Genomic DNA, 24,821 nt, shown 5'->3' with positions numbered 1-24,821 from the left:
CCGTAGTAATATAAGTTGTTTTCTGGCTATGGCTAAAGAACAAAAAAAAACAATGTACCTAAAAAAATGCCCTTATTCATCAAAATGGTAAAATGCTGGTTGCTAGGAATTCATGTACTACTTTCACGGTGTGCTCAATGTACTGAATAAGACATTTTAGTGTAAATTAACTTTATTAATTTAGTTGTATTAACTTTAAATGTATGTAACAAATACAAAAAACAAACAAGCACAAGATGATTATTGTTCAATAATTTGAAATATTTTCTCCATTGTTAAGTAAATTTCTCTAGAATGCATTGGGGTTTTTGCGAGCCTGTGAAGTATTGTCTCATTTGTGTCTGTCAAAGCTGGCCCTTCCCCAGTGTGAGGAGTCAGGATGATGAGCAGTGAGATATGGTTTTATCCTCTTCAGAAGTGGAGAGCAGTCTTCCTGTGACTTATAGTGTGTTCTGTGACCGATGTTTACTGGCTGGAAATGGATGAGCCACAGTTCATTATCATTCACTGCGCTAGGCTTCCCTATCACTAAGTCCCCTGATAATATTCAAGTAAGAGCAGGAAAGCTCTGCTTTCTAGTGAAGAATAAAATATACACACTTTTTTTCATGTACAGTACTTCCAGAGACTGTGCTAACGGTGGAGGATTTATATTTGTGCATAATCATGAAGCTTTACTCTTTTATTTTACTTTTTTATATCCAGTTACAATTCAAACTACACATTTCAAAGAAAAGTTTTAATTGGTGTCTGACAGATATATTCTGCTGTAACATTTTACAGGCTGAAAAATTCTAAAAAAATTTTTCCAGTAGAACTAATTTCATACTGTCTTTACTACACTACTGTACATGTAGCCATTCTTGTACAAAGCTTTATTGTTTCAGCACAAAACATAATAATCCATGCAGCTATCGCACAGTTTTGAGTGCAAAGCCTTGTGTTGGGCTCGTTAAGCGCTGTACACATGGGCCGAATATCAGGCGGAATCGGCTGGTTCAATAGAAACCAGGCAACATTTGGCCCACGTGTGTACGACAGCCAGTCCGTCAGAAGCTGGTCGAATGTCCAGCTCCTGCTGAAGGGACATGACCAAAAAAAGTCTGCTCGTCAGCGCTCTTGGCCAACGGCTGGGAGCACTGACCCATGTGTTCTGGCAGGTAGGCAGTCCCCCTGTCAGAACACAATAGCTCCGTGACGGAGATTGCTGAACTAACTGGTTAGTACAGTGGCTCCAACCAGGGCTGATGGTTTTTTTTTTTTTTTTTCATTCCAAAAAATCTAATCCTGTGTTTAAGGCTTAAGGCACTGAAACTTGGTTGAGAATCTTGGTTTCTACATATACACTAAATGGCCAGAAGTTTTTTGCAGACACTTGGCTGTCACTTCTACAATGCCTTGAAAAAGTATTCATACCCCTTGAAATTTTCCACGTTTTTGTCATGTTACAACCAAAAATGTAAATGTATTTTATTGGAATTTTATTTGATAGACCAACACAGTGGCATATAATTGTAAAGTTAAAGTAAAATGATAAATGGTTTTCAACATTTTTTTTATAAATAAATATGTGAAACGTGTGGCATGCATTTGTATTCAGCCCCTTTTACTCTGATACCCATAACTAAATTCTAGTGGAACCAATTGCCTTGAGAAGTCACCTAATTAGTAAACAGAGTCCAATGTAATTTAATCTCAGTATAAATACAGATGTTCTTCGAAGCCCGCGGGGGTTTGTTAGAGAACCTTAGTGAACAAACAGCATCATGAAGGCCAAGGAACACACCAGACAAGTCAGGCATAAAGCTGTGTAAAAGTTTAAAGCAAAGTTAGGTTATAAAAAAATATACCAAGCTTTGAACATCTCGCAAATCACTGTTCAACCCATCATCCGAAAATGCAAAGAGTTTGGCATAACTGCAAACCTACCAAGTCATGGCCGTCCACCTAAACCAACAGGCCAGGCAAGGAGAGCATAAATCAGGTGAAACAGCCAAGAGGCCATGGTAACTCTGGAGGAGCTGCAGAGATCCGCAGCTCAGGTGGGAGAGCCTGTCCACAGAACAACTATTAGTCGTGCACTCCACAAATATGGCCTTTATGGAAGAGTGGCAAGAACAAGGTCATTGTTGAAAGAAAGCCATAAGAAGTCCCATTTGCTGTTTGCGAGAAGCCATTAGGGGGACACAGCAAACATGTGGAAGAAGGCGTTCTGGTCAGATGAAACCCAAATTGAACTTTTTGGCATAAAAGCAAAACACTATGTGTGGCAGAAAAATAATACTGCACATCACCTGAACACACCATCACCACCATGAAACATGGTGGTGGCAGCATGTTGTGGGGTGCTTTTCTTCAGCAGGGACAGGGAAGCTGGTCAAAGTTGATGGGTAGATGGATGGAAACAAATACAGGACAACCTTAGACGAAAACCTGTTAGTCTGCAAATGACTTGAGATTGGGGTGGAGGTTCACCTTCTAGCAGGACAATGACCTTAAACATTCCAAGTGCTACAATGGAATGGTTTAGATGAAAGCATATTCATGGGTTAGAATAGCCTTGTCAAAGTCCATACCTAAATCAAGTTGAGAATCTGTGGCAAGACTTGGAGATGCTCTCCAGTAAATCTGCCAGAGCTTGAGCTATTTTGTAAAGAAGAATGGGCAAAAATATTACTCTAGATGTGCAAAGCTGGTAGCGACATACCCAAAAAGACTTGCAGCTGTAATTGCTGAGAAAGGTTGTTCTACAAAGTATTGACTGAATACAAATGCACGCCACACTTTTCACACATTTATTTGTAAAAAATGTTGAAAACCATTTATCATTTTCCTTCCACTTAACAACTGCGTGCCACTTTGTGTTGGTCTGTTACATAAAATACATTTTTATTTTTTGTAGTAACATGACAAAATTTGGAAAATTTTAAAGGGTATGAATACTTTTTCAAGGCACTGTATATGAGCTTAGTGGACATCCCATTCCAAAACCATATACATTGATTATAGAGTTGCCCCTCTTTTTGTAATTTTTGCTATTTAGCCATAGGAGTATTTGTGGGGTCAGGTACTGATGCTGGACAAGATCTGTCTCACTTTGGATTTCAGTTTATCCATAATACTTAATGTGATTGTAGCCGTATTAGTGCAATTGTGACAGAGAAAATTGAGTACTGTCCGTGATACTTTTTTTATTTGCTCTAACATACAATTTTTCAGGACAAGCTTTCGGGTATGTCCCCTTCTTCAAGGTCCAAGCAGTACTGATTTACAAATTTTTAAAAATTTGTAAATCAGTACTGCTTGGACCTTGAAGAAGGGGACATACCCGAAAGCTTGTCCTGAAAAATTGTATGTTAGTGCAAATAAAAAAAGTATCACGGACAGTACTCAGTTTATCCATAAGATATTCAGTAGGGTTGAGGCAAGGACTTTGTGCATGCCATTTAACAGGAATCATTTATTGAGATTAGAAATAATACAACACACTAAAATGGCATGTATAATCACACAAAAGTAAATCGCATTACTTAGCAGTGACAAGAACAAATTTCCAGAGTCGCAAAAAAAAAAGCTGATGTACAACTTATAGCCCATCACACGTGACAAAAGCACCATTCTGGAAATATTATTAGCAGTAGACTCTATACCAAGGGCATATACCTTCTGCATCTAAATAAATATAGTCAATTGTTCCCAGTATAGTCCTGAAAACATCAAGGAGAAAAAAAGGGAAAGGGAAAAAATGTAGGGGGGGGGGGGGGTGCAGTGAGAGAGTAGGAATGGGAGGAAAGGAAATGCCACTTGCCAACGAATCAGTGAGAAATCGATCCTACCCAGAGGATATCAGGTAGATATAACCATAGGTTCAATATATTACACTGGAAGATCCCTCACGTTAACCCATTTCTCTCATATCTTTGTGTTGTACATGCCATTTAAGTTCCTTCACACCAAACTCATTACACAGAAAGGGAAATTTGAGACTGGAGAAGCCTGGATCTGGGGCATCTGTGTGACCATTTTCAAAGCTTAAAGCAGAGCCCCACCCAAAAGGGGAAGCTCTGCTTGTCTGCCTCCTTCCCTCCACTGCCGCATTTGGCACCTTTTGGGGGGGGGGGGAGCCAGTTTTGACAGGTACCTGCTCCCACTTCTGGCTCAGTTCACTGGGGGTGAAGTAAGCTGTAAGTTCGGCTCCCTTTTTTATTTTTTCTTCAAACCTAGATGTGGAGATCTCAGTTATATTCTAAAATATTTTTTTGTAATTGATTAAATGACTGATATAGTACAAATACGGATTCTCTAAAGATGTTCTATTTTCACATGGAAAAAATGCACAGCCAGATGAGATGAAAATTATGGAATTTGCTGGCAAATCTGACACTGTTTAGGGAAAGGCGGAGATGGGGTACAAAGAACAGGGACAAGCCAATGTCACGAAGAAGCCCTTTTTATGTTAGGCTAGGCAAGAAGTAAATTAGCACAGATGGCTCTGGAAAATAACAAACTTGATGGCACCCACAGAGAAGAGAAGCATTTAGTTACTAAAGAATTTCGTGTTGAACAAGAAGGAATGAAGGAGTACTGATGCTGTAGCTCTTTTCATTTTTCTGGAGCATAAACATATCATTTTCCTTCATGTAACTCATGACTTCAACATAGTCTCGCTTTCATCTCTTATAAAACGTATTAACCTTGAGATGGGGAGTATCAGACATGTTTGTACATATGTATCCCCACTGCTACTTGATAACTAACATGATGAAATGCAGACAATCGGGTCCAGCTCACCAACATAACTGCATTTTTCTTTTATACTGAACAGATTTCATATTGACAGACCTACTGTACTGTTTTTATATGTGTGTGTGTGTATATATATATATATATATATATATATATATATATATATATATATATATATATATATATATATATATATATATATATATATATACACACACACACACGCTGAATCCCTTTAGAAGTGATTTCTTTGAGAGTATCTCACAAAAAATGCAATTTTTGTTGAAGGGGATACCCAAAATCTGACTTGTAGTTTAGTGCATACATCTAGGAAAATCAGTGAGCCAATCACACAAGCAGAATATTACATTTCTGGGGAGGCTTTCTGTACACCATCTGTGTACGGGATCTCTCCAGGTTGCCATATTGCATTTTACAGAAAATTACAGCGCTGCAGATCTCAAATAAAGGTAATTTTTAATAACATTTAATTACAATGACTTGTAGCAATTGTATATGCAATATTTTCTTTCCTAGGAAAGTGTTTGTTACCTTTTAACCTCTTGACATCCACACTATAGCCGAATGACGGCCACATTGCGAACCTGAATTTCCGGGATCCCTTTGCACATGTCCCATGCGCCCCCTGCGCACGCTATGATCACCAAGTCACTGAGACTTGGGGGATCACAGGTCCAATTAAGGGGCCAATCCCGACCCCTTGCCACATGATCAGCTGTCAGCCAATGACAGCTGATCACATGATGTAAACAAAAACTCAGTAACCACTGACAGCGTGAGGATGAAAAAAAGCCGATCACCGGCTTGTGTGCAAGGGACATCGGCCACGAAGAGGAAGAGGCAATTCTGCCTCATCTGTGCCACCAGTACCCCCTGCCAGTGCCCACCAGTGCCACCTATCAATACCCACAAGTGCCACATATCAATGCCTACCAGTGGTGCCAATCAGTGCCACCTAGCAGTGCTGCCCATCAGTGTAACCAACCAGTGCTGATCAGTGCCCATTATTGCCACTCATCAGTGCCCATCACTGCCGCCTATCAGTGCCACCTCATCAGCGTACATCGATGAAGGAGAAAAATTACCTGTTTGTAAAATTTTATAACGAAATCTAAAAATATTTAAAAAAAATTGTTCTTTTAACAAAAAATAAAAACCGCAGCGGTGATCAAATACCACCAAAAGAAATCTATATTTGTGGGGAAAAAATTATAAAAATTTCATTTGAATACAGTGTTGTATGACCACGCAATTGTTATTCAAAGTGCATCAGCGACGAAAGCTGAAAATTGGCCTGGACAGGAGGAGGGTTTAAGTGCCCAGTGAACAAGTGGTTAAGGAAGGAGAGGTCTGAGAAGTAGGTAGTAGAGAGGGGTATTTGAGAGTGATGGGAGGGTGGCTGTGTGCTGAACCTGTTTGAATTTTTGGAAACTTGCCAGTGCTGGCTGGGCCCTGTGGCACCACAATGTTTGGTGTTTGCGCTGTTCAAGTTTTATGGGCAGAAGTAAATGTTTCTCTTTTTCCTTCTGTTAACCAGAAAAGCAGTTCTAAACCCCTCAAATATAACTCTTTCCAGTTACAGCGACAAGAAAAAAATGTGCACCCCCTCCAATTAACTGTTTTTTGCAGTAATTTCCCCAAAAATTTGATCTGATTCTCATCTAATTTGCAAGAATAGAAATCTCAATGTGTTTAGGCTGTTAACACAAAAAAACGGATTTTGATACAATTTTTTACAAAAGCTGGCATTTGTAGATAATGTGGAGGTACTTCTGACAACTTTTGAGAGGACAGCAGAACAAGAAGGGTGTTCCTGAGACAAATGGCCTGTCCTAATTGCTCCATTCTTGTCAGGAAGCATATTAGGACCTCACTCCTGAGGATGCTAGAGTCTGTGACCATGTACAATTTGAGATTCTAACCCATCTGGTTCACTGGTCTGGTCATCGTACAATGATGAATATGTCTTGGAGACCCAATAACTGCAGACCAAATGGTGGAAAGATATGTGATAATGTAGAAGCTACTTGCCCATGACTGGAGGAGTAAATTCTGCCCCTTCAAGGGAGCAACCTGGGATCCTCTGTTCACCAGAAGTAAAGACCCACACAGTGTTGGAGGTGTCATACTTGGGGTCATAATAGGCCACAGTGCCCATGGCAAGAAGAGCCCATGCAGTGTGGTGCTCTAAAGAGTCTTTCTCTCTTTGCATGAGAAGCCTGAACTGCACACACCCTTTCAGGTGGGGGGGTAATTTTTGCATGCACTGTGGTCATCAACAAGATTCCATTCTAGTGAACTTGGGGAGTATGGTAACCCTAGTACAATACACCCTGGTTGGTGGGACCTATGACCAAGACACTTTGGGTCAACTTCATCAATAGAAAGTTACATGGACTGCCCACTGGTATCTGTCTGTTAACGGCTCCTGTGAAACTGTTCAACACAAGGTTGGACTTCTGAGAAATCTGGTACTCCCTGAAATAGTGGGATGTGACTTTCCAAGATTCTTTGGGGAAGGAGGGGGTCTGACCATATGGGTAGAGCAGACCTCCAATCTTCAGAAAACATTATGCCCGATGATGATTTTTGCAACATTGAGTATGATTAATGACTGCTGTCACATCTGCTCTTGGCACTTCACGCTAAATACAGGCAATTTTTTGAGTGATAATATTTTAAATAAATGCTTTACATGTTTACTGATCCTGCACCCTTGCTGTTTTTATCTACTTTTCAGTGGAGACTGGGAATCCCATTTGTCCAAAGTCCAGGCAGTGTTACGCTGAAATTGGGGGAATTACCACGACTCCAAGTGTACTTTAGACACGGAGGAAGCGAAGTACCTTGGGTATAGTGTAGGAAGGGGTATGGTGAAGAAAGTAGAGGCTATACAGTCTTGGCCTTGTTTCCTCTCCAAAAAGCAGGTGTGTGCATTCTTGAGCATAGTGAGGTTCTACAGACAGTTTGTGCTTAACACTATTGACCAATTAAAACAATGTTAGGAAGTCAGTCATGATCAAGTGAAATGCAGATGCTTAAAAGGCGTTCCTGGAGTGCAAGTCAGCACTGTGCCAACAACATGTCCTAACAGTTTCCGATATCTCATAAAAAGTTGTCATTCAGATGGAAGATTACGATGTGGGACTTGTTCATTCAAAGGAGATCCGTGTCGAGGAGAATTGCTTGGTCTTTCTCACTACATCTACGATTAAGGCTTTTGCCGAAACGCATCAGCTTTATTGTTTTATTGTCACTCTGATGTACCAATAAACAAAACTTCAAGGATTACAGTGTTGCCGGCTCTTCTTACTATTGTTGCATTGGAGTGTGTTGGGACACATTAAGCCTTGGCACCTGTGAGTGGACCTGGTGTATGGATTGAGTTGTCCCTGCAGAGAGCGCTGTTACTTTTCTGCTTTTCCATTTTGGTCTTTCTCAGTCAGAAGTTAATTACGGCTGAAAAAAAGTAATGGTAGTAGAACAATGTTTGTCCATTAGGTAGGCCTTGGTCTTGCGCCAGTCCCACCTATTGAGAAGGAAGTTCTGGAAGGTATTCAACCATGCTCTGTTAACATGAATTAAATAGAATAAGGGGGCAAATGCCTGGAAAGCACAATGGTTCTTGGCCAGAGTCCCAGGTTGTGGTGGAGCATAGACCTGGGAAACATCACCACAATGCTGAGGCTATTTCCCGGGTCCATTGTTTTGGCTCCAATGACATGGATACCTTCTATGGGTTGAGGCTGAACCAGGGGATATGTTCTAGTTAAAAGGCATGCGTCTTGGATGGCAGATATATACACTCACCAGACACTTTATTAGGTACACCTGCTCAATTGCTTGGTAACACAAATTGCTAATCAGCCAATTGCATGACAGCAACTCCACGCATTTAGGCATGTAGAGGTGGTGAAGACAACTTGCTGAAGTTTAAACTGAGCATCAGAATGGGAAAGAAAGGGTGAATGTGGCATGGTTAGTCTGAGTATTTCAAAAACTGCTGATCTACTGGTATTTTCATGCACACAGCCATCGCTAGGGTTTTCAGAGAATTGTCCAAAAAAGAGAAAATTTCCAGGGAGTAGCAGTTCTGTGGACGAAAATGCCTTGTTGATGTTAGAGCTGAGAGGAGAATGGGCAGACTGGTTCGAGATGATAGAAATGCAACATTAACTCAAACAACCACTCGTTAGAACCAAAGCATGCAGAATACCATCTCTGAACGCATAACGCATCAAACCTTGAAGCAGATGTTCCACAGCAGCAGAAGACCACACCGGGGGGGGGGGGGGGCACTCCTGTCAGCTAAAAACAGGACTGAGGCTACAATTCACACAGGCTCTTCAAAATTGGACAATAGAAGATTGGAAAAACGTCTGGTCTGATAAATCTTGATTTCAATTGCAACATTCAGATGGTAGGGTCAGAATTTAGTGTAAACAACATTGAAAGCATGGATCCATTCTGCCTTGTATCAACAGTTCAGGCTGATGGTGTGGGGATATTTTCTTTGCCCACTTTGGGCTCCTTAGTATCAATTGAGCATAGTTTACATGCCATGGCCTACCCAAGTATTGTTGCTGACCATGTCCATCCCATTATGACTACAGTGTACCCATCTTCTGATGGCTACTTCCAGAAGGATAATGCACCATGTTACAAGCTGGTTTCTTGAATGTGACAATGAGTTCACTGTACTACAATGGCTTCCACAGTCACCAGATATCGATCCAATAGAACCCCCTTTGGCATGTGGTACTAGCAAGGTGTATCTAACAGTGCCTAGTAAGTGTATATCCCCTCTCTTTGTGTGGCAGGTGTTTGGCCCTTACAGAGACACAGTAAGGATGAAAGGAGAGGGCTGGTAAGTAGGAAATAGAAAGGGGTTGTTGAGGGTGATGGGGAGGGTACCTGTGTGCTGCACGTGTTGGACCCTGTGGTCCCACAGCATTTGGTCTGTTTTTATTTATTTATTTATTTATTTTTTTTAAGTTTTATGGGCTGAAAAAAAGCATGTTTCTATCTGTGTTACCCACAAAATGAGGATTCTCTGTGGATATGCATTTTTGTTCTGCTGCTGACAAGATTTTTAATTTTAAAGCCCTCTCTCCCAACCACCTCTAATCCATCTTGTTTGACCCCCCCCCCCCTTATCCCTTCATGAACAAAAACATCTGATCTGGTCACAAAGGGTTACTGCTCATTGATATTTGCTTTTATTAGAATTAGCCCATGTTCAGCGTACATATTCCTACTGTCTATCATAGGTAAGAAAAGAAAGTCATTTTTCTTTTGCAGGAGTTTTAGTGTGATTTGGTCTGTTTACAGCTGAATAATAGTTTTAGAACTTCAGAAGGAAAAAAAATGACTTGTAGAAGAAAACAGTCGTAATGCTGTCGCTAAGATTTTCAGAGCTATGATCCAAATCCCTGGCTAGAATAAACTACAATACTGACTTGTTTACCCACCAGGGGAACACATTATTGCCTCGTAAAGAAACACAACAGTCCTTATTATTCGCAGGGCATCTAAAACATAGCTCAAGGCAGCAACTTTATGGTTATATCAACCCACATTATTTTTGCTGGATTATGGCACACATATCCTTAGGGTGAACCACTGAATGTCAAGTAGTTAAACTCAGTTTTAAGAGAGAATATGTAGATCTGATGCATAAAGTGTGCAATGTTGGTCTCTCTGTAGGTTGGCAAAGTAATGCTTTTGTGTATTTATTCACAGTTTCAGGTTTCATTGGTTTAGGCAGCAGGCAAATATTAACGTTATACCATTAATAAACTCCAACTGGGCCCATCTGTGTACCTCCGCATCTGTGGTTTTATGTGGTGCATATGACACTACAAATAGTTGCAGGTGTGGAACTTTTTTTTTTACTTCTAATGATTGTGGGTTAGGCTTCTTCTTTAAAACATAATTTTACCCAGCTGTACACCTATTGGAAATCAAGATTATTGTTGAGTCAGGGAAATTTTTTAAAGCATTTTTCTATTTTTAATTTTGTGTTCAGCTGTCCTACAATGTACAGAAGATGCCTCTGTTGAATCTTCACCTTGCTGTCTCCTAAGCTAGGTGATTAGAAAGGCATAACTGCATACTATTTTAATAAACAGTTCATTGGTGCCTTGATGTTTTTGATTCATAAACAGTCCACCTTAATAATCTAAGTTCCATTATCACACAGGAGAATATTTACAACGATCTCTTTCCCTTATGCTACGGCAAATCTGCAAGGGCTGTAAAGTATGCAAGCATTTACTACAACCACATGTGTTCTCTTACTTTTTAAGTTCTGTGCTAAAGATAATTGAACATATCAACAAAACGATTCAAAGTTTACTTTTTACAATATTTATATGCATAAAAACATAGGTCCACCCCCCAGACTGGATAATAAATGCCAGATGAAAGGGGCAAGGCAAGCTAAGTCTGCCCATATTAGAGACTTCCATCTGACTGACAAAAGTTTCACAACTTGATTGATGACATGAGATGACCTGTCAATCCAACTTTTCTCTGTTATTCACGTAAAACTAAAAGATAAGAAAACTTGATACGTGTAGCCACCATTTTTAGACAGCTTGTGGAAATGCATTGACCTATGCACCATCATATATTCATGATAAGTAATATGTAGATACTGGATAAAATGTCTGCTATAAGATAAATTTCCACACCATAAATTTACAAATTCACATAGTATTTACAGATATCTAGTTATTAGAGAGATTTCTTTTTCCCATTTCCATTTCTGTTGTATACTATGTGATCTTGTAACATAGTAGAAAGTGTTTTTGTGCACTGTTACTGTTGTAGTCTTCCTGTTACAGTGGTTTTTACACATGAGCTTGCCTTGTTCAGCAGTAAATTTTATGCAGCCCAAGAATTGCTCATAGGAGACATGTCTGCAAATCCCGGCCAAGTAAAAGTAGCAAGCAGTGTTTTATTACCAATAGCGTGGTTTGAAGAGTGGGTGGAATTGTATGTAGAGGAAGGATTAGAATAGTCTTCAGTTTCAGTTTCTGACCTGCACTGGAACCATTTCTGGCCTTTCCTGCAGTATATTTATTGGCAATGTGCTACAACCCTGTTTAGTGGTGCCCACATAATGATGATGCAAGGCAAACCATGCAAATAACTCGCTCTATATCAGCTTAAATGGGAGGGATTCTGTCTCTGCCTTTATAGCTACGAAGCCTGACTTGTATAGATGATGTGAATGCATATTACCTGTCAAGAAGGCCATGTGCTGCATATGGGATTGGGTTGCCCTGAAAGTTAATTATAGATTGTATGGTTTTTAAAGTAAAACTATTTCCCAATAGCAATAAAGTTTATTAATATAGTTTCTGTTTTTTATTTCTAATCTCTGTAGCAAACAACACAGGAATGCACAGGCGACAAATCTCTGACCTTTTAGACCAAAGCATCCAGGTGCATTCTCAGTGTTTTGTCATAACAGCGGACAACCGGTTCATTTTAGTCTGCGGCTTTTGGGACAAAAGCTTCCGTGTTTATTCTACTGACACAGGTGAGTTTGGTTTACTTTGATATTTACGTCTTTGTACAAAATTAATATGCATGCATAGATTATTAATCTTGACCAAACTGTTTGGGTGACCTTGGGTCGCCTGAGTCTATCACCATAGAGAGGAAAAAATATTTTTCTTACCATGGGAGATTACATTCTGTGGGATTTTGTTTGGTGGTTTTTAAACACTTATTCATTTTAAAGATTGTATATAGTGTCTTATGTGGTATAATAAGGCTTCATTGACATTGTAAAAAAAAAAAAAGATGCCCAAAATGAAGTTCATTATACCTGTTCTCATTTTCCTTGATTTTTAGCTCATTTACCCCACCATTGGGTTGCATAACAGTCACAATGCAAGGCCTTGCAAAACACTGTTGTTTTTAGTGGTGACAGTTTACAACACTGCCCTATGTTGGCGTATGCTTAAAAAAAAAAGTGTTGGAAGGATAGAAATAAAAAGGAGAACAGAAACTGCAAGTACAATGCGTGGTAAAAATGTGTGTTATGTGGATGAGCTTTAGTGTGAACAAACCCAAAGGCTCTGTTCACACTGTCGCAACTTGGGATCCGACTTGGGGTCTCGCATGTGACATGTGAAATTCCATCTTAGTCAGTGAGATCTGTCTTAATTAGCACTATTGAAGTCTCTCGGCCTTTAGAAAAGGTTCCTTTAATACTTAAAGGTGACTTTCATCCAACTTGAACCCACGGGTTTTAATGGAAGTCTCCTCCAAGTCTGATCCTCATCTATATTGATGTGATTTGCATCGGATTATTACAGGAAGATTACCCAGGCATTCCTAAAAGTTGCTTCTAAAGTCGAATCAAAGTAGTATTTAAGTCATCTGGCAAAGTTGCATTGTAAGTCGCGCGACTCTTAGGTTGCAGTAGTGTGAACCAAGCCTTATGGGGTTGTGTAAAAACACAAGTGTGTGTTAGATCAAGTTTGGATCTCTGAAGATGTACGCCACCTACTGGAAATAGGAATATTTTATTTTGACTTGTTGGAAAAAGAAAATTGTATTTTGTTTATTTGAATTGTTTTGTTTGTGTATGAGTCCCAGAGCATTTTTTTTTTTTTTGACAATGTCTCGTTTCCACATCTTTTAGATCTTTTGGGTTTTTTAGTCTATCCAAACTTATAATATATTTTTTCTTGAGATAGTAAGCATAACACTCACATCAAGTGACACTGGCGATCACTAAAACAATTTTGTGTTCGGTTACCCAGTCAACGCAAATGTAGTTCAGATCAAGAGGCTTTGTTTTTTCTTGTTTTTGTTTTTAAAAGGAAACATATATTCAGGGTATTTTTAATAAGATCTTACCAAATGAAGGCCCTACATAAATATAATCATTTTATTTTTTATCAAAATAAATTGAAGGCACACACATCTAGTGCATTATCAGAGATGACTATATAATAACAAATTTTTGTATAAAAGTAGGTACTCACAAAATGCAACTGACAAAAGGCCATAAACACAGTACATGGACATGCACAGAACAGCTAACGCGTTTTTGGGGGCGCACCCCCTTCCTCCAAACTAGGCTATACAGTTGTGCTCATAAGTTTATATACCCTGACAAAATGTATGGTTTCTTGCCCATTTTTCAGAGAATATGAATAACACAAAAACATCTTTCACTCATGGTTAGTGTTTGGCTGAAGCCATTTATTATCAATCAACTGTGTTTACTCTTTTAAAATCATAATGGCAACAGAAAAACTACCCAAATGACCATGATCAAAAGTTTACATACCCTGGTAATTTTGGCCTGGTTACATGCACACAAGTTCACACAGAGGGGTTTGAATGGCTATTAAAGGTAACCATCCTCACCTGTGATCAGTTTGCTTGTAATTAGTGTGTGTGTATAAAAGGTCATTGCGTTTCTGGACTCCTGACAGACCCTTGCATCTTCCACCCAGTGCTGCACTGGCGTTTCTGGACTCTGAGTCATGGGTAAGGATGAGCTCAGACATGTTTGCATGGTCCACGTGCTGAGCCTGCCAGGATGTTGGCGCTGCGCTGAGCTAATCACAGGCAGTGAGACATTGCCCCGATGCGTGTTTGCAGAGAACACGCCTGAGCTCATCCCTAGCCATGGGGAAAGCAAAAGAGTTGTCAAAGGATCTGCGGGAAAAAGTAGTTGAACTATATAAAACAGGAAAGGGATTTTAAAAGATATCCAAGGAATTAAGAATGTCAATCAGTAGTGTTCAACTCTAATCAAGAAGTGGAAAATGAGGGGTTCTGTTGAAACCAAACCACAGTCAGGTAGACCAACTAAAATTTCAGCCACAACTGCCAGGAAAATTGTTCGGCATGCAAAGAAAAACCCACAATTAACTTCAAATAAAAAAAACTGAACTCTCTGGTTTCATGATGCATCATAAGGAGGCACTTCAAGAAAGATCGGCTCATGGTCTAGTCTCCAGAAGAAAGCCATTACTATGCAAATGCCACAAAGTATACCGCTTACAATATGCTAAACAGCACAAAGACAAGCCTCAAACCTTCTGGCACAAAGTCATGAGACCAAAATTTAGCTTTTTGGCCACAACCATAAACTCTAGATTTGGAGAGGAGTCAACAAGGTTTATGATGAAAGGTACGCGATTCCTACTGTTAAACATGGAGGTGGATCACTGATGTTTTTGGGATGTTTGAGCTACAAAGGCACAGGAAAGTTGGTCAAAATTGATTACAAGATGAATGCAGTATGTTATCAAAAAATACTGGAGGAACATTTGCATTCATCAGCCAGGAAGCTGTGCATGGGAAGTACTTGGACATTCCAACATGATAATGATCCAAAACACAAGACCGAGTTGACCTATCATTGGCTACGGCAGAATAAAGTGAAGGTTCTGGAGTGGCCAACTCCGTCTCCTGACCTCAATATCATTGAGCCACTCTGGGGAGATCTCAAACCTGCAATTCATGCAAGACAGCCCAAGAATTTACAGGAACTGGAGGCTTTTTGCCAAGAGGAATGGGCAGCTTTACCATCTATGAATGTAAAGAGCCTCATCCACAAATACCACAAAAGACTTCAAGCTGTCATTGATGTTAAAGGGGGCAATACAGTGTATTGAGAACTGGGGTAGTTAAACTTTTGATGAGGGCCGTTTGGGTAGTTTATGTTGTGATTATGATTCAAAAAGAGTAAACACAGTTGACTGATAATAAATGGCTTCAGCCAAACACTAACAATGAGTGAAAGAAAAGTTTTTGTTATCATTCAAATTCTCTGAAAAATGGCCAAGAAATCAGAAATTCTGCCAGGGTATGTAAACTATATATATATATATATATATATATATATATATATATAATTACAGTTGTGCTCATATCTGTAAAAAAATCTAACTTAATGTGATTGTAGCCGTATTTTTTGATTTTCTCTGTAAAAATCAAAAAGATCAAAAATTAAACTGCTTTACAGACTTTAGTATATGCAGACTGAAAACACATTGTACTTTTATTCTTCTGTACAGGTTAGTATGACTGCACAACAAAAAAAAACTGCTAAATGCATCTCATATGGCCCTGTATACTAGCTTCTAATGAAGTTTGCTTCCATTTTTTTTTTTTTTTTTACTTTGAATGTGTTTGAAATGATTATTGTGCCATCCTAGTGTAGCAGTGTATTGGAAATATGGTTTTGGTTGCAAATTTTACTTGCTTGGCTAAATGCAGTCTTTAAAAAAATGCCAGATATGTTTTGAAGTCTTACCATATTCATCTCGACATGTGGGACACGGGATTAACACGTCTGTGAAAGCTGTTATAAAAGAAACTCTACCGTGTGTTTCTGATTGTTTAATGGTCCCAGCTCTTTCTAAATTCCAGGGTTTTTTCCCTCCCTCCACAGTTTGTTTGGAGCCATACAAATTTTAGCCCTTTTGTGACAGTCTGCATCCTCAGAGATCACTTAGAGTATGGAGAGTATACTTTTGCTCTGTCTGTCTGTTAGCCCGAGGAACAGGGCAAACACATGCACAATCCATGTAATATATAGCAGTTCAGCACCATAAGTGTTCTACTCGATTATATTCTATCACTTCTGGATGAAGGGGCCCTTTTCTTTTTAGCATTCCTTGTTTTGTTTTTATACTTGTAACAGGAAATTCTTGTGGCATAAATCATTTTTTTTTTTCCTTAACGGGGCGAATACTGAAAAGGCATCATAAACCCTCTCCTGGCAGGGGGAATTATTTTCAGGCGGCCTTTTATATCCAGCAGTGCTAAGTGCTTGCGTCTGTTTTCCTTTTTCTCCTTTTATTTCGTTTTATTTGCAACAGCGCTGTCAAATAAAACTGCATAACAAGAAAATGTGTTCTGTCAAAAAAGGGGAAATCCCAGTGCTTGAGTTAATGCAATATTTTCTGTATTGGCATAAGTGCTTGTCCAATAGAAAAGAAATACTGAGGCAAAAATAATAGTGAAGGGAATCACAATAACATATTGTTAATTTAAATGAATACTTTTTTATGCTATAATATGGTAAATTTTTTTAAAAATCATGGGGACCACTAGACAAACACCTGCACAGCAAAGTTAATATTTTGCCTGTTCTAAAACTTTAGAGCATTTTGCTCTGTAATAGCTGTGGGTTTTTTTTTAGGCTGCAGTAATCTGACTACTGTCAATAATTGTCTATGGGATAATAGGTTTTAAATAAATAGACTAAAACGATTATGGAAGGGAGGGAAGTTCTGTGTTGGGAAATTTAAATCCCTGCCATATCATCTTCAGTTTAAACGTTTTCAATGTTTTACATGAGTTTTCACTTACAAAATATTAGCATTATTTATAAAGATGACATGACTTATATAGTCCTGAAATTCTGCAGTAAATGTCATTTTCTTCAGTGTTTATTTTTTTAGCAATGTGTCTTGATAGCAGTGACTAATTCCTTTATTTTGTATGAATTTGTTACTTTTGAATAATTTATTAAATATTGTTATGTTTACAGGAAAACTGACTCAGGTTGTGTTTGGACACTGGGATGTTGTGACTTGCCTGGCTCGATCAGAGTCGTATATTGGAGGTGACTGTTACATCCTCTCGGGATCACGGGATGCTACGCTGCTGCTGTGGTACTGGAACGGAAAAAACAATGGCATTGGAGACAATCCAAACAGTAAGAAAAATAAATTCTCTTTATGAATCAATTTAACCACTTCAGCCCGGAAGGTTTCACCCCCTTCATGACCAGGCCAATTTTGCTTTACGGCACTGCATTGCTTTAACTGACAATTGCATGGTCGTTCGACTTTGTACCCAAATAAAATTGATGTCCTTTTTTTTTCCCCCATGATCAGAACTTTTGGTGGTATTTGATCACCTCTGCAGATTTAAAGTGGATGTAAACCCAATGTCATCCTTTCTAAACTACTGCCATAGGGGTTATCTATAAGGATATACATGCCTCCTGCATGTATCTTTACCTGTCCAATGTCTCCCCTCTGTCTGCTATGAGACCCGAAAAACTGCATATTCTGTGGGTAGGTCTGTTGTCTGGAGATCGGTGGGTGGAGTCGTGATGTCAGTAGGCTCCCCGCCCACCTCTACACTCCCCTTGTCAATATGCATATTCTCCTGTGTATTTCTTACACTGAACTTCTGCTATGATCACTAACATCCAGTGAAAAGACAGGAAAGTAACCACATGACTTCAGCATGTCAAATCATGCTGAGGTGGGGAACATCCAATTCTGGCAGAGCAGCAGAAGAAAGGAGTGGGAGGAAATTAAAAAAAATAATGCATGTCTCTTAGGCTAGTGCACGAGATATTTAAATCATCTGTCACTCACAGCTAGGGGGAGTATTTGACAAAGATTTTCTCTGTTTGTCAAGATTTAAATCACTGAATAATAAGAGGATTGCTCAGAGATAGAATAACTCTTTTGCAAGACTGGGCTCAAATGATAGGAAATCTTATACTCCTACATTATGACATCAAAAAAAAATAAAAATAAAAAAAAAATTTGGGGTTTACATCCACTTAAATTTTTTGCGCTATAAACAAAAAGACAGACAATTTTGAAAAAAAAATTTTTTTTTACTTTCTGCTATAAAACATATGCAATAAAAAAATCTAATTTCTTCATCAATGTATTCTGCTACATATTTTTGGTTAAAAAAAAATCCCAATAAGCGTATATTGATTGGTTTGCACAAACGTTATCGTGTCTACAAACTATGGGATATTTTTATGGCATTTTAATTTTTACTAGTAATCAGTGATTTGTAGCGGTACTGCTACATTGTGGCAGACAAATTGGACACTAAGGAACACTTTTTGGGGACTAGTGACACGAATACAGTGATGAGTGCTAAAAAAAAGTGCACTGTTACTGTTCTAGTGACGCTGGCAGGGAAGGGATCAAGTGTTAAGTGTGTTCCCTATGAGTGCTTTCTAACTGTGTGGGGGATAGTTTAACTGGAGGAAGAGAGAGATCTGTGTTTCTGCTTAGCAGGAAACACAAGATCTCCATGTTCCTCTCTGACAGAATGGTGGTCTGCCTTGTTTACAGTTCTGCCTCTCCTGTCAACAATTGGCAGGTCCTGGCAGACATCGTACCTGCTGTATCCAATCACATTGGGAGCGGGTTGCCGGTGGCGCGCGCATTCCCCAGACCCGGAAGAGACGACAACATGTTTCGCACAGTCTGGCCAGTCTGCTGCAGTAAATGTGTGGTGGATGGTCTGGAAGCAATTAAAGCAGTTCTAAGCTTTATATAAGTTTTTCACATTTAAATGTATTTTCAGAAGTTGTTTTTAGTCTTTTACAATTAGCTGTCAGCTATTAATAAAAAAAATACCTGGTTATTCTATTCAGGCACTTCCTATTATGGGGTAGCAAACGTCTCCAAGTTGTGCTCCAGTGTTGTCACCTTTCACATGCACTTCTGGTGGAGAGTACAAGCGGCTGTGCCAAAACACATTGTGCATTGTTGGTGCACCTTTGTAAAAATCAAATACTAATGGTTTAGAAAAATTATGTAGAACAAATTCTGGAGGAAGTGCATGTAGACGGGAAGAGGTTGAAAGAGAGCAGCGGCACTGAGATGTTTAGGGTGAAGACAGTATTTATCTGAGATTTCCTGGTACCTACAAATAAGAAAAATGGTTACCCATACCATGAAGAGTTCTTCCTCCCTTTTCTAGAGGTATAATTTATATGTTGTACAATTCACTTCCTGGACAGGCCCCTAACCCTGTCCAATATGTTAAACACTGGGAGCAAGACCTTGGAGGCTGTTTGGACCAAGAGTGCTGGAAACAAATTTGACAACCTACAGACCATTGTTTCCTTAATGCTTCAGTAGGGAAACCTAACTTTAATTTCCTTATGCTCTGGTTAACCACTTGCTTACTCGGCACTTAACCCCCCCCCCCTCTTTTCCAGACCAATTTCCAGCTTTCAGTGCTGTCGCACATAGAGCTTTCTTTTGGCGACCGAATTAAAAAAAATATATATATTTTTTATATTTTGTTATAAAATTTTGCAAACCGGTAATTTTTCTCCTTCATGTACGCTGATGAGGCTGCACTGATGTTCACCGATGGGCTGCACTGATGTTCACCGATGGGCTGCACTGATGTTCACCGATGGGCTGCACTGATGTTCACCGATGGGCTGCACTGATGTTCACCGATGGGCTGCACTGATGTTCACCGATGGGCTGCACTGATGTTCACCGATGGGCTGCACTGATGTTCACCGATGGGCGGCACTGGTGGGCACCGAGAGGCGGCATTGGTGGGCACTGAGAAGTGATGGGTGTCAGTGATGGGCACTGATAGGTCAAACTGAAAGGCAGCACTGCTAGGTGGCACTGATGAGGCACTGATTGGCACCACTGGTAGGCTTTGATAGGTGGTACTTGTGGGCATTGATAGGTGGCAGTGGTGGGGCACTGTGGGCAATGGCAGGTGGAACTTGTTGGCACAGAGGAGGCAGATGTGCCTCTTCGGGACCGATGTCCCTTGAGCATAAGCTGATGATTGGCTTTTTTCTCCTCACGCTGTCAGATTCTCCTGTATGTAATCTGATGGTGCTCATCCCACCCCCCTCCCTGTCCCCTCCGAGGCGGCAGCACCAATAAATACGGTATATATATCTTTTGTGACCCTGGGGGCCACTAAAGATATAAACCTCTAAATTACCAGGGGGGCTGCATTAAACTGGAACGCGGGCCGGACTTTGGACATGCCTGCATATAGGCCCTATAGGACTATTGCTTAACATACTCTATTTTGCACAACCACATTTCCTTTTCCTTACCTTAAGCATTAGGAATCATATGAAACTTGCGTTTTAATTTTATTATTTCTCTTATATTCACAGACCAACGCAGCTCCTCTCTGTAACAAATGGGTCGTTAGCCCTATCACTAGGAGAATACTAGGCATAGTTGTAATACAACATTCAGAACTCTTAGTTCCGCCCAGGGGTGTGGTCCCTCAGGCTGAAAACCCCCACCCTGCAAAGCAGCCTCAGTTTTATTTTGCCTAGCAAAGGAGAAAGACCTAGGAACCCTGCGGGCTTGGGTTTTTGCACAAGATGAATGATCCTGTGATCTACTATCAACAGCCGGCTGGGTGACAGGCTGGATACCCTTATTCCTGTAGTCTCCCCAGTCCGGCCATCGAGTGCGTGCAGGTTGCAGCTACGGCTCGGCAGGCCACGACATACCTCAGCTCCAGAGGTGGTCAGTGAGCTTTTATGCTCCGGGGCGTACATATGACCGGGCTACTGATGTCTGAATCACAGTATGCCGAGGCCAGTAGCCTTCCCTGTACTGATCAGGAGTAGGTCTACAATGGAATGTCTCCCAGCTCTTCAGCACTGGTAAGTACAGCTCTCCCTGTCGCGGCAGGGCTGAGCAGCTGGGCATTCCCTGGGAGGTCGATTCGGGGGTCCCTCACCTCCCTCTCTTCTTTCCCCTGTCCCTATCTTCCCTCCCCCCTTCACAGGGGGGGGGGGGCTGCTGCATGTGGTACTGAGCGGTGTGTGTCCCTGAGGGCTCTCACCTGGGATAGAAGGCTGGCTGGTGGTGCCTGGATACTGTGTGTTTAACTCCCGGGAGGTGCCTGTGAGGTCTGCCTGTGTTTTCGGTACAGCGCTGTGTCTCTGCCACATTTTTGTCTCTGTCCCTCATGGAGCTGGCTGGTGGCCATTTTAGGTGTGGGCGAGGGCAGCATGTCTTCTGGGCTTCAAGCGGCCATGTTTCCAGTGCTTTCCTATTCAGGACACTGGCGGCCATTTTCTAGAAGCCTGAGCATGTTTCAGTGTTCTAGCAGCAGCTACATGTGCTCTCAGCTTACTGTTTGTCATTACTGGACGCCGGGCGGCCCATATATGTAGTCTGAGCACGTTTTTCAGATCGTTCAGCGATCGTTCTGATGGACTGCCACCGACAGTTTTGGTTTCCTCTGCGCCTGGGAGCACTAGGGGTCTACAGGCACTGCTGAGGAACAGCACGGAACTCCTCAGGGCGGTGAGTCCGGTGGGTTAGAACCCCTCAGTCAGCGGCAGCAAGGAGGGTGGGACTGTCACTGTCCTAAGTCCCCTTCGGGTGGCAGACAGGGTAGGGTCAGCATGGCTTCAGAAACTGGTGCGGACTGCGCAGTTCCCATGGACACCCTGACGGCGGTCCTCAATTTGTTCGTTGCCAAGATGCAAGCGGCGCATGGGAAGAAAGGTGCTAAAAAGCGGCCCCTGCCCCCCCCCTTCCTCTGCGGAGAGCTCTGATGCAGACTCCGGTCCTGCTGATTCCGGTGACCCCTGCTCTGTCTTGTCAGACAACGCTGACCAGGACCGTTCGGACAGTGAGGATGAGTCCCCGCCCGGGTCCGGGCACGCAAAGCGCTTGTTGGAGCACTTATTACAGCTGTGCATGATACCCTGAAAATTCAGGCGCCAGCGGATCCATCTGCTGATGTACCGGTCCCTTTTGGGTCCCGCAAGCCAGCACGTTCACCTAAGGTCTTCCCGTATCGGACTTATTTTGACAAGTTCATTTACAAGGAATGGGGTCGTCTGTAACGGACCTTTCCGGTCCCCAAATACATGGCGGTGCGTTACCCCTTTGAGGAAAGCCTTCTCAAGAAATGATTGGCTCCTCCGGTCGTGGACCCCCCAGTATCCAGGTTAAATAAAGTAACCACGATCCCGGTTGAGGGGACTCCTGCATTCAAGGATCCCACGAACAGGAAGGCCGAGGCGTGGAACTAGCAGACCAACTAGTGCAAGGCCTGAAGTACGTTTGTGACGTAGCCCTGGATACTCTCCCTCCCTCTGTTATCCAGGGCCTCAGTGTCAACTTCCTTTCCTTGGCGACCGGCTCTTTGGAGCCTCATTAGAAGACATTATTAAAAATGCCACCGGTGGTGAGGGTACCCTACTCCCACAGGCCAGGAAAGCTAAGGAGCCACGCCGTAGGCAAGGTCCCTCTTTTTCCGCTCACTAACGGCTTTTTCATCCACCCGGAGCTTCGACAAAATGTCCCCAGCCCGACAGGACGCCCACGGACAGTCAAAAACATCCCTAGAACCGCAAACCTAACAAGCCTACGAATAAAAGTGCTACCGCATGAAGGTTTGCCTCCACCCATGTCTCGGGTGGGGGGGGGTCGCCTTTGGGAGTTTGCAGCCCGGTGGTCCTCCCGGTTATCCGACCAATGGGTCTGCGATCTGATTTCCACAGGCTACAAGATAGAGTTTCTCTCTTGGCCGCCAAACAGATTCTTCCCCTCCAGCATACCCGTATCACCGGTTCGCCGGGAGGCCCTGTTTGGGGCTGTAAGGGATTTGCTGAATTGCAGGGCGATTGTACCGGTTCCGGACTCGAATGCTTGCAGGGATTCTACTCCAATCTGTTTGTGGTTCCCAAGAAGGAAGGGGTATGTTCGATCTTGGACCTAAAAGCCCTCAATCGCTTTGAAAGTGCAGAGGTTCAGAATGGATTCAGTTTGCTCAGTAGTCACTGCACTCCATCAAGGGGACTCCCTTTTTTGCAATTTGCAGTCGGGGAAGCCCATTACCAGGTTGGCTCTTGCTTTTGGTCTGGCATCAGCCCCCCGAGTCTTTACCAAGGTACTGGCTCCAGTTTTGGTGTTGCTGCTACAACGTGGGATAGTGATCATGGGATACCTAGACGATCTCTTCCTGAGAGCATCTTCCACCTCAGAATTAGAGGAGGATGTGGTGATCACCATGCAAACCCTGCAAGCATTTGGGTGGGTGTTGAACCTCAAAAAGTTGATGATTGTGCCGACCCAGCATCTGGAGTACCTAGGTTTGCTGTTGGACTCCAGGGAAGCGAGAGTTTTTCTCCCTTCAGACAAATTGCAGACTCTCAGATGCGCAGTCAAACTGCTGATGAACTGCAAGTGGTCGTCACTCTGTTTTTGCATGCGAGTACTGGGACTCACGGTAACCTCCTTCGAGGCAGTACCTTATGCCCAGTTTCCCACCAGAGTCCTGCAGAAGGAGATTTTTACAAAATGGGACAATTCTCAGTTGTCCTTGGATCCACAGATCCAAGTGAGCCAGTCAGTCAGACTCGCAGATCTGGTGGTTGAGGTCCTCTGTGATTCAGTCCGGGAAATTGTTCCTTCCTCTAAAGTGGACAGTGATCACAAGGGACGCCAGTCTATCCGGCTGGGGTGGAGTGATGGGGGTTCAGTCGGCTCAGGGCCTCTGGTCGATATAAGAATCTGAGTTGCCGATCAATCTGCTCGTATTGAGAGCGATCAGGCTGTGCCTCTACACATGGTCGATAAGACTTCAAGGGTGTCCGATCAGGATACAGTCAGACAACACCACGGCTGTGGCGTACGTCAATCACCAAGGGGGAACAAGAAGCTCAGCCGCTACACGGGAGGTCGCTCACATAGCTTGTTGGCCATTTACATCCCGGGAGTGGAGAACTGGCAGGCGGACTATCTGAGTCGACACATTCTGGACCCAGGAGAATGGGCATTGCATCCAGGGATATTCCGGTTGCTGTGTCTCAAGTGGGGCACACCAGATGTGGATCTACTGGCCTCCCATCTCAATCGGAAGGTGCCAAGATTTGTGTCCAGGACAAGATATCCATGGGCCGACGTGTCAGAGGCGCTGGTGGCTCCGTGGGATCAGTACCAGCTGATCTACACCTTTCCTCCACTGAAACTGTTGCCACGTCTGATTCGCAGAGTGGAAGCCAAGGAGATCCCAGTAATACTGGCTGCCCCAGATTAGCCTCAGTGTCCTTGGTACGCAGACCTGGTGCGTCTGGTGGCAGACGCTCCCTGGCGACCGCCGTTGCGAGAGGACCTCCTGTCTCAAGGTCCAATTCTCCATCCTGCTTTACCATCGCTGACTTTAACGGCATGGCTATTGAGAGCCAAGTGTTGAGGAACCGGGGTCTGTCGGACTCGGTGATTCCAACTATGTTGAGAGCACGGAAATCTTCTTCTCTGAAGATTTACCATCGT

At 42.0% G+C, this 24,821-nt stretch overlaps 1 protein-coding gene across 3 annotated transcripts in view; it reads left to right on the top strand.

The window, feature by feature from the left end:
• LRBA (LPS responsive beige-like anchor protein) overlaps positions 1 to 24,821 on the top strand; it is a 939,113-nt gene that overhangs the window by 841,121 nt on the left and 73,171 nt on the right. For all 3 annotated transcript variants that reach the window (XM_077477021.1, XM_077477022.1, XM_077477024.1), the window contains 2 exons: positions 12,161 to 12,316; positions 17,306 to 17,473. In XM_077477021.1, coding sequence (XP_077333147.1) covers positions 12,161 to 12,316; positions 17,306 to 17,473 — 324 coding nt within the window. The remainder of the gene's footprint in view (positions 1 to 12,160; positions 12,317 to 17,305; positions 17,474 to 24,821) is intronic.

This window comes from Lithobates pipiens, unplaced genomic scaffold (assembly GCF_037356315.1).
Source record: "Lithobates pipiens isolate NorthernLeopardFrog02 unplaced genomic scaffold, aLitPip1_a1.2 Scaffold_13, whole genome shotgun sequence".
In the NCBI taxonomy this organism is placed as follows: domain Eukaryota; kingdom Metazoa; phylum Chordata; class Amphibia; order Anura; family Ranidae; genus Lithobates; species Lithobates pipiens.
The sequence above is the reverse complement of the archived record's forward strand: the minus strand, read 5'-3'. Positions and strand labels throughout refer to the sequence as shown.